The sequence below is a fragment of the Rhinopithecus bieti genome, unplaced genomic scaffold (genome assembly GCF_001698545.2).
Source record: "Rhinopithecus bieti isolate Rb0 unplaced genomic scaffold, ASM169854v2 scaffold_905, whole genome shotgun sequence".
Lineage (NCBI taxonomy): Eukaryota > Metazoa > Chordata > Mammalia > Primates > Cercopithecidae > Rhinopithecus > Rhinopithecus bieti.
Window position 1 is genome coordinate 2072698 of NW_016803348.1, and position 10435 is coordinate 2083132.

A 10435-nucleotide genomic window follows, 5' to 3' on the forward strand; every position below is an offset into this window, starting at 1 on the left:
GTTTTATAGGTTTTTTTAGAGTTCGTCACTGTTCGCTCTTGAACTGAATTATTATGTTGCACTTATCTTTCCTCTTTAGTCTCTGATCACTCCTTTTATTCTCCTCATTAAAGAGAAAAGCTGAGTATTCACTATGTTCCAGGATTTATTCTAAGATTTTAGTATGAATTACCTCATGTAATTTTTTCCTTGGTCCTGTAAACTATTGGAATTTTGCGTACAAGGTTCGTAGTTTTTTACCAGACATATTATTGTTTGCCTCTCTCTGTCATTTCTAATATTAAGATATCAGTCAATTACCCAGAATTATATTCATTCAGTACATAAATTTAGGGAAAAAGGATGCAGAATAAAATGAAAGTAGAATGGATGAGTATTGGGTTACTCTTCCAAAAACCAAGTAGTAGATTCTAGGGTCATAACATTACTAAATGCTGAAACAGGTAAGATTCTAGGAATTGTGATCTACTTTAAAGTCTGGAATACTCACCAAGTTTATTGGAAACCACCTAATACATATTCATTCATTCACTTATTCATTCACTTAACTCATTCATTTTTTTTGTTTTACATACACCTACTCAAACACATCAACACACACATTTATATTACATCGAATACCAATTTTCCTATTTTCTAAAAATTTTAGCTGACAGTCTAAAGTTGAAAAAATAAGTTAAACATACAAATACTTTCATATTCACATGTGAAGGGAAAAAAATAACATTTTTATGAGCGAGGCACATTCATGTGTTAGTTCATGTAGTTCTTTCAGAAATTGTAAAAGGTGTTATTTTCAATTTATACCTAAAAAAGGTGACACTCACACAAGTGAAGTGACTTGCTGAAGATTAAAAGCTAGATTGAAAGCCAGATCTGATGAAACCCAAAATCTCTACCTTATTCTCTACAGGATGCTTCCTCCCCCAAGCAATCATACACTCTCCTACCCTTTTGAGTAAGGACAGACACCTCTCTATGTAACTGTGTCATATTAGGAATAAGCACGTTATGATATCTGCCACCGAATAATTTTGATTGTCATGAGAATGTCTCAGAAGGAAGCTGACTGAATGGACCTTAGGGAAATAAACAGATGACATGTCAAATCTAGATACATATTTTACTTCATCAGTTCCAAACACAACACTCGTCATCCATCCGATGACAATATACCTATCTTCATGGGTACTACCATTTTCCAGAGGTATCATTTACTAATGCAATAATCCAGTTAATTTAATGATACTAGCTTTATTCTCAGTGTTATTATATTCCAGTTTATACAATGATAGGATATTTGAAAATACATATAATTTTGTAAAACAAGACTCATTACATGATTGTATTATTTTCTATGACATATTTAAAGAGTTTAATAACATTTATAAGTAAAAACAAATTTAGGAGAAGAATCAAGATATTTCATGTATTCCAAAGAACTGATACTAGCATTATCTAATAGCCTACAATTATATCCAAGGCATGGCCACGTCTTTTACCCTGAAAAATATAATAGAAAAGCATTTTAATATCAGTGGACTGCTTTGCATAAAATGTCTTAGATACCTTACGAATTGTTTATTAAAGAAATAGAAAGCTGTTCTTTCACTGACTCATACATACAGAAAAAAGGTCATAAAAATACTGAAATCTCTTTAGTATTTCTTACTGAATAACTTGATTTGCCTTGTATAATATAGTACATTAGTGAGGAGGCTTTCCTAAAGAGGTATTATTACTATTTACTCAGTTGTATTTTTATAAACATTTTTCATCTGAAGAATGCTGAGTGCTCATTTTTATGGAAGGAGAGATCAAAAGAGGCTCATGGCAGCAGGGAGGAGGTTTCAAACACTTTGTCTTTTAGTTTGCCCTTCAGGTTAAATTGTTTGCTTTTCAGTGTACGTTTTTACTTTTTGGTGCTGTTCCCAGATTGCCCTTCTATCAAACTCCTATTGCAGCCTCATAGCCAACCAAGCTGATTAAAACAAGTAATTAGTTCAAGATTATGTCTGATATAGAAATCATGGAATTTGAAATTTTCTTTTCATTGTACGATTTCTTTATCATTTTGAGATTTTTATTTTATTTCAAACTAATACACATATATTGGAATTATTACAATGTTCAGTTTGCAAATTGAAATGATGATTTGGGAGAATTGAGTCTGTATGGAGTATCTACAGAATGTCTTTTATAATGGACCTAGCATATCTAGTATTCGTGTTTTCAGAGAGTATACCAAGCTTATAGTATAGGCAGACATGATTCTCAAAATTTAATTTTGTTTTTAAAAACCGTTGAAGTCCATATTCACTATTAATTTTATAAGTATATATAGCTAACTTATTTTTATAACTACTTTGGTAAGAACTCCATTAGCTCCTCTGACAACTTTTATCTTTTGTCTTCATATGTAGGAATTGTCATGGCACCTAATGCGTGACTTTGGCAAATACCTACCCAAATCTCTGAATGATTAGGGCAACTTCTTATGGTTCCCTTAGACTATCAGTCTTGGCCTAGTGAGAAAAGGACATTCATAAGAAGCTCTTATTAAATTGAAATTAAATTATATTCTGATTAATCGATTATCAAAAATAACTTTTGGCCACCTCATTCAGAGTTAAGACCACATATTTTTCATTAGTTATCTTCTTAATTTCATGACTAAGTCCTATAAATTAAAGCACTAATTTTATCACTGTATTTTTTCATTAGACAATATTTTTTTACATAAAATGAAGTTTTCATAACTCTACCTTCTCTTCTGGGAACTTTGCGGTAATAGATCGGTCTATAGCAGAAGTGAAAACATTGGTTGTGCTGGGTTTTGGTGAAGTCGAGGGCATGAAAACTCCTGCACTGTCATGTCTAAAGTTTATCACTTCTTTTTGTAAATATGGTATCTCTTCTCCTGTTGACTATAGAGAATGAGAATGAAAACAAAGTTGTCATAAGTTCAACAAGAAGGCCAAAATTGGGAAGAATGTAAAGCAACAGGACTGAGATGCAACACAAGCATTATATTAAAAAAAAAAGTTCTATTATTAGGTTTTTTAAATTGTAAGCTACATAAAAGACCATGAATATATACCAGCAAACATTAATTGTCTCTTAATATCTGCTTTTAAATAAAGGTGCATGAAAGAATATCTGGCATAGCATACTCAAAAATATTGATGAACTGAGTAAGAGTAAACTGAATCTTCACTTGCGAAATATTGTAAGAAGCAGCAGCAGCAGCAGCAAAAATTATTGATGGAATTATAACAGAGATGATATTAAAATGAGCATTAGTGCAGTAAGTTGTCAATTGTTGATATCCAGTAGCTGGCAAAGTGTTGTAAGGAATCTTACCATCACAGCAATTTCAGGAGCTGTGCCTAGTTGGGGATCAAAAGCTAGTTGCTGCTGTCCTCCTGGTATAGCCTGAAAACAAAAAAGTTTTAAAAGTCTAAATCAGTGATCTATGAAAATATGCTCTTTGGCCACCCAGAGTACCAGAGTAGTAAAACACTCCCAAACTTCTTAAATTATTTTGCTAAAAACAGAAATAATAGTTTAATTCTTGCTATTAGAGAAACGGCTTGACATCTCACCTCTGCGTCTGTTCTGAAAGTGCTACTTTCTAACATTCTCTACTAGGACCAGGTGCTCATCTGTTGAGCATAAACAATTCTACAGAACGCCAACATCAGACGGGGTGGAAAAAACCAAGACAACTTCAAAATTTTGTCTAAAGTAAGGTCACCACACAAGTCACAAAAATACCAGGTGTTCTCACATCTTGGCTAATATGAGCGACTGATGCTTCTTTACCTTTACCCATTAAAGCTTTTGGCTTGCTCCACTATCCCTTGCTTAGAGGAATGAGCTTTTATTTATTTCTTTATTTATTTATTTATTATTTATTTATTTATTTATTATTATTTTTATTTTTATTATACTTTAAGTCTAGGGTTCTAGGGTACATGTGCATAAAGTGGGCTGTTTAGTTAGATGTGATTTGTGGCCATGTTAGGTTGTGCTGGCAGCGGGCATCAACTCGTCAGCACAGCATCCTTATCAATTTATATAATGTATAAACTCCGAATGCAAACGTGCTCCTCCCCCCTCCCCTCCCCATGATATGCCCAGTGTGTGATGTTCCCTTCCGCGAGTCAAGTGATCTCTGTTCAGTTCCCACCTACTGAGTGAGAACATGCGGTGTTTGGTTTTCTGTTCTTGTGATAGTTGCTAAGAGATGGTTTTGCAGCTTGGCATCCATGTCGCCTACAAGGACGCGGCATACCTCATCCTTTTTTATGGCTGCTAGTTCATGTGTATATGTGCCACATTTTCTAATCGAGTCTGTTCACAGATGGATCATTTTGGGTTTTGATTCGAAAGTCTTTGCTAATGTGAAGTAGGCTGCAGATAAAGCACACGTGGTGATGTTGTCTTTGTAGTAGATATAATTTATAATCCTTGGGTATACCCAGTAGTGGGATGGATGGGTCATATGGTGCATCTAGTTCTAGATCATTGAGGAATTGGGCGGATATCTGTTTTCCATGGTGGTTGAACTAGTTTTGACAATCCCACCACGTGTAAAGTGTTGAGCTATTTGTCCACATCCTCTCCCAGGGCAGCGCTGTTGTTTCCTAAACTTTTTAATGATTGCCATTCCTAATAAAATAGCTACTCCAGAGTGAATCACCACTTCTTTGCAATCTTCCCCAAATTACCTAAAAGAAGCCCAAATCGTGTGAGAAGTCATTCTAATACTTTCCTATTAAGACATCCAAGACTCCCCATGTGTGTGTTCTTCTCCTTGTACTGAGTGAATATACAGTTTTGTTCAATTAGAGGTGCCCTCCTGGTCATCACTGGCTGAAGCACATTTATATATTTAGTAAACAATGAAGCAAGTAGTTTCAAAAAATTTTTTTAATGAAAAATATGCATTTACTTACAGATTCTGCTAGTTGTGGAATGTATCCAAATTGATCATAGAATGGTATCTGTCAGATTTTTCAAAAAAGTGTCATATTTTCTGTGATTATTCTTGTCACAAGTTTACAGTAAATGATTAAACTTATATATCTTTTATATAAATTAAAAGCATTTTAAAGTTTATATGTTCCAGTAAGTAAAATTAATTATTGTTAAATTAGCAAGAATCTTTTAATACCATATCATTTCTAGGATAAAACTGTCTCTTTCCCTTTAAAGCAACATGACAATTAGAATTAATACTACCAGTTTTTAAAAGCATAATTCTGAATTTTCTGTAATTTGTAATGCCAGGTTTTAGAGTTACGATTAAACTATATAAAAGACACTTTCATTCTAACAGGAAGGATGTTAATTATATATGAGCCACCTGAATTTATGTTAAAATTCAAAAAATTTATTGCAGTTTCACAAAATTCAGTATAATGGTATCTAATTGTATCTCAAAATCCAGTAATCAAATATATCTTTCATTAAGGTAGCTAAAATTTTTGTCATTTATTATTTTTAAATAGTAACCACTCACACATATGTGGAAAGGTGGATGCTAGTACATTTTAAATGTGAGAAAACTTCACTTTTCAAGGTTATTCAGCTTTTTGGCCTTGATTCTATTGAAGTCCACTTACTGACGTCATTGGCTAAAAATCCAGCCTTGGAATATTACCAAGTAAGTTTACATAAATGATTTATAGCAGAGAACACTGTATCTACCCTCTTATGCCTGTTTCATGCTATTGAGTGTTCGCATTAAATATATTCAGAAACTTTTTTCTATGGTAATATACCTTATTTGCTCTATTTTCGAGTGGAACTAGTAAGATTAAAATAAAACATTTGCAGTACCTGCTCCTCATACTGCTGCTGTCTTGTTTGTTGAGGTGACCTCGAAACTGTTTGCTGAGGTTGTTCCCAGGGTAGGAGCATGTAAACTGGATAGTATTGAAATGTCTACTTGTAAAAAGAGAAGGATACAAGAGATTCCATTACATCAGCATAGGACATACTTTTTATCTTCTAATGTCAATTTTATTCAAAAGCTGTTTTATGTCTAGCAACTTTATATGATTAAATACAAAGCAAATAGTTGAAGCATCCCTTTCCAAACTTTGGAAACAACTTGTATCCCAGGTAATGCTGGACTTGGTTTTTAAGTTTGCTTGGTCAAACACATTTAGGAAATAGTGGGTTGAACTAAGCAAAAGAGCTTTTTTTTTTTTTCCCAAAGGACATCTTGGAAACTTTATATACAAACTACTTTGCAAATACCTAAGTGAAAGATAGCCTATGTAGCATTTTCCCTATATTTTTGAGAATCATCATTCTGCAGAATGTGGTATTAGACATTCTGCCATAATAAATGAAATGCTATGAATGTATTGACTTTAAGAATTGCCACTTTATTGAAATAATCCATACATATTTTAGGATATTTGGTAAATCAAGACATAGACAAGTAACAAACAAATCTCATCTGAAACTTCACCACCTACATTACCTTATGGCTTCCATTTATATTATTGCCTTCTACTTATATGTCTGTGTCTGTTTATATGTGTATATGTTCATAGAAAATAAAAATCTTAGTACATATGTTAATTTTTTATGCTGTTTTGTTTATTTGCATAAAGTAAGAGACTGTTTTAGACATGAGAGTTAAATAAAATATCTAGGGTTTCAGAAGGATTATATTTTGTACAAGCATTCTTAATCCTGGCTAAGAATCAAAATCACATTTGAGCATTTTAGAAGATGACCAATTCATGGGGTATTGATTCATTGGGATAGGGTTCAGACATTTGTAATTTTCAAAATTACCAGCAGAGATTATAATGTAAAGCCAGGGTGGAGAGCTACTGGTTTAGTGGTTAAAGAAGGAGACAGAAGGGGAGGAAAATTATATTCCAACTCAGCTATTTACTTTCAATGGGATCAGGAAATTGATCTCCTTAAGACTAGGTTTCTTGATTCTTAAGATGAAGTAATTCTAGTTATACATCTAATTCTCTAAATGCTTATGTCATAGAATGAGATAATGTCTAGAAGTAACTTTTGTTTTGTAATGGGAGTGGATGTGGGACAAAGTTATATAGTTATAATTACAGTAGAGCCAAACACTGTAACTTTTTATGAAAAGGCCAATATTCTGCTGATGAATAATATAATTTATTTATAATACTGTTTCTTTGAACCCAGAATATTATAAAATTAATAATCCTGATATTTATAGGGTTTTCCCTATTAATGTGATGATTATACTAGTTTGCATTCACTTTTAAAAGATTATCCTATTTAATGGAAATAATTACCATTTGATTGTAATATGGATTCAAATTGGAAATGTACTAGAAGCCTAAAATATTTTGAGCAGAATTTTGTAACTGCCAAATAACATAGGCAAGTGTTTCTTATCTCTACATCATATCATATATTATCAGCTTAATGTATCTCCTTCATTAGCAAAATTTGAAGTTGGATAAAGTCAGTCCATGGTATTTCTCTTGCTTTTTTCCCAACTTCCAGCACTTTGGATGCAGAGAGGACATGACCTGGGGCTTATTGAGCTCTATTACTCTCAACATAGCAATGCCCTGGAAATTCAGGGGTCCTGAAGACTCTTCTTAGCTGCCTGTTCTTAAGGAGTTGTTAAGTGAGCCCAACGTCAACAAACTGATACTGGCCCAGCAATGATGTTATCTAGACAGTGATATCATTATATAGGTTTTAGACCTCTGCTATAGGAGTCAGAGCTAGAAATAGAAAGCGTTGTGGAGAGTGTATGTAGCCATCTCTATGGGCAGTGTGGTTACATCCATTTACCTGTCCTTGCTCTTGAGGCATTTTGAAGGAGAACACATAGGGCATCGCCTGCCAAGAAAAGAATTATATAAAAATGTATGCTTGACTTTGTTATTTAAAATCTCTGAGCTGCTTTTCATAGAGCTAGTCATATAAATTTATCATTTGTTAGCAAGTTTCCACGACGAAATGTCATCTGTTACATGTGCTGTCAGCAACATAAACTGCCTTTTATTGAAGTTTTCCTATCTTATCCTAGACTTGTTTTTAACTTTTTTGGTTTGTTGCTGTATCCTAGAGTAGCTGATTTAAATCTTTCATCTTAGAAATCAGATAAAAAAGAACTTACAGTGATGGTAGAAACATATTATGAGAAAAAATATTGTTCAAAAACTCCTGCCTATTTCAAAGCTGATTCATATTCATTGTCAAATTCAACATGCAGTTCTCTCTCTTCCGAACAAAATCAAAGAGGCCTGACTTACGTGACTGGGGCCTGGTCGTGTCTGAGGCGGTGTTTGAGCCTGTGAGGGGTCAACTTGGCCTGCCTGGGCTCCTTGGCCAAAACTGGCCTGTCCTGGGAAGGGTATCTGATTTGGGAACAGTCCAGCAAACTGGTCTAGAGCTGATAAAGAGAATTGGGCGAGTCCTGGAATTTGAGCCTGTTGCTGCTGTTGTAAAACTCCAGAGAAAGGTGGAGTCCATGAATTAAGTGGGCCCTAAAAAGACACAAAGGAAAGAAAGCATGTTCCCTTCATGCCAAAAAGAATTTAAAGGTCAGTCCCAAGCAAGAAAGAGACAAAATACAAACAATTTCTATACCTCCAATGTTGCAATATAAAAAAGGACAGCATCTTGATTCATTTTGAACCAAGCAAATAATGTGAAGCAAATGCTAAATTCCCGACGGCCATGAGAAATATGGGGCAGGATAAGGTTGATAAAAGAACACAACATCTGCATATGCCAGACTTGTTTTAAACCTTGTGTATTTTCCACTACCGTAACCCTAAACCCTCCAACCTGCTGTTACTTACTGGTTAACTGGGCATGACTTTGTGTAAAATAATTACTTTTAACTGTCTCATAGTTGTGAGAATTAGTGCCTCGAATATACCAAGTTCTCAATAAATAAATGTTAATCGAATTACAGTTTTTACTTTAACCTTCAAACAAATGGTCACTAGAATATATGAGACAAATTCATAACATTAAAAATTGAGATTTCAGAAATAGGATCAGGAAACATTTTGTTTTCATAAAAAATAACATAAGAAATGAGCAAGAGAAAAATGTTTCCCATAAAGTAATTATTGAAATAGAGGTACCTGAAGTCGTAGTGGCAAAAGTTGACCATTATTAAGATTAAGAAGTAGCTAGAAAAGGAAAAACAATATGAAATCAAGATTACTACACACTAACATGAGTAAGAACAATGTTTACTGTAAATGTAGCACAAGTCACAGCTGATTGCTCAATGTCTTGTTAGAAGTGAGACATTTTCTCACTAGGCTTACATTGAATTACGGTGATTAGAAGTTAGATTTAAAACAAGGTTTGGATTTAGCAACCTCTCCCCTGTTGGGTATGAGATTACACAACGTTAGCTCATTCCAGGAGTTTAGTCATTTTATGCTTTTAAACACCTATATACACCTGTATTAGGTGTTATTAGAACAAAAAGATATAAACAATATTGTATCTGCCTTTGAAGAATTAACAGTCAAGCAAGGGAAGTAGAATAATATTTTAGAGGTAACCTATCATATAATCAAACATGAACATTAGAAATGTGCTTGGATATACATAAAAGCTAGTGGAGAGGAACACAGTAAAAATAAAGTGACGACATTTATCTCTTCCCACTTGATTTCCATTAAAAAGAAAGACGGAGATTGTTTTAATTATTTAAACTAACCTCATTGCTATTGCTGGCAGACATAAGACGCTGTGGGATAAGCTAAAATTAAAAATGAAAAAAAAAATCAGAAATAGTAAAAAGAAGGGATTGTTGAAGGTGTAACACAATGAGATCAGTAGTGCCATAAAATCACTTACTGGGGCTGACAATGTGGCTCCCAGGAATCCAAGAAGAATTATAATTTTCATTTTTGTATGATAGATCTAGAAAATAAGTTGTGATCTTTAGCGTTATAAAGACTTTACTTAAAATTCATGACAAAATAATTAGTATTGTTCAATCAAAGGAACAGTTGGGTGAATTCTATAGTATTTACTTACATTTTGGAATTTAAAATTTAAAAAGTTGTATTTGTAAATTTCTACAATATAACTCTTTATTTTCTCTCAGACAAGCTGTTTATAAAAAACAAAATTGTTTGCTTGTCCTTTTAGCTTGAACAAAAACTCATTTGGAGACATATGATGTGGCTGAATGCATTAACGAACAAGATGATCTCCTGGTGCTGTGCTACAAGGAGAGGAGCAGGCCCTTCAGACCATGGGAGGTCATGACTAGGGCTAACCAACTAGGGACTTATTATTACAACAATTGTAATGTCTATGTTGAAAGTAGTTCAATAGAGATTTGACAATACCAGTCCAAAACCAGATACTTTGCACTTAGTAGTCTAATAACAGAATAACATATTAGAACTAAGCAACTGAGTCAATG

The 10435-nt window shown here is 33.5% G+C and overlaps 1 protein-coding gene across 1 annotated transcript; it reads right to left on the bottom strand.

Annotated features, from left to right (window-relative positions):
* Positions 1–1104: 1104 nt before the first annotated feature.
* Positions 1105–9922, bottom strand: ODAM (odontogenic, ameloblast associated). Its single transcript, XM_017879037.1, has 11 exons — positions 9859–9922; positions 9719–9760; positions 9129–9176; positions 8286–8519; positions 7822–7869; positions 5848–5952; positions 4962–5009; positions 3364–3435; positions 2766–2927; positions 2467–2525; positions 1105–1503 (listed from the first exon to the last, which is right to left on the bottom strand). The coding sequence occupies exons 1-10, from the start codon at positions 9907–9909 to the stop codon at positions 2496–2498; spliced, it is 840 nt and encodes a 279-aa protein (XP_017734526.1). The 5' UTR covers positions 9910–9922; the 3' UTR covers positions 1105–1503; positions 2467–2495.
* Between the last annotated feature and the right edge of the window lie 513 nt (positions 9923–10435).

Bases quoted from the DNA above. Each gene is read 5' to 3' on its own strand.
- ODAM (XM_017879037.1), bottom strand. From the start codon at position 9,909: ATGAAAATTATAATTCTTCTTGGATTCCTGGGAGCCACATTGTCAGCC. The intron at 9,761-9,858 runs GTAAGTGATTTT...TTTTAATTTTAG, and splicing joins GAGCCACATTGTCAGCCCCA to CTTATCCCACAGCGTCTTAT. The intron at 7,870-8,285 runs GTAAGTCAGGCC...TTTTCTTGGCAG, and splicing joins CACGACCAGGCCCCAGTCAC to GCGATGCCCTATGTGTTCTC.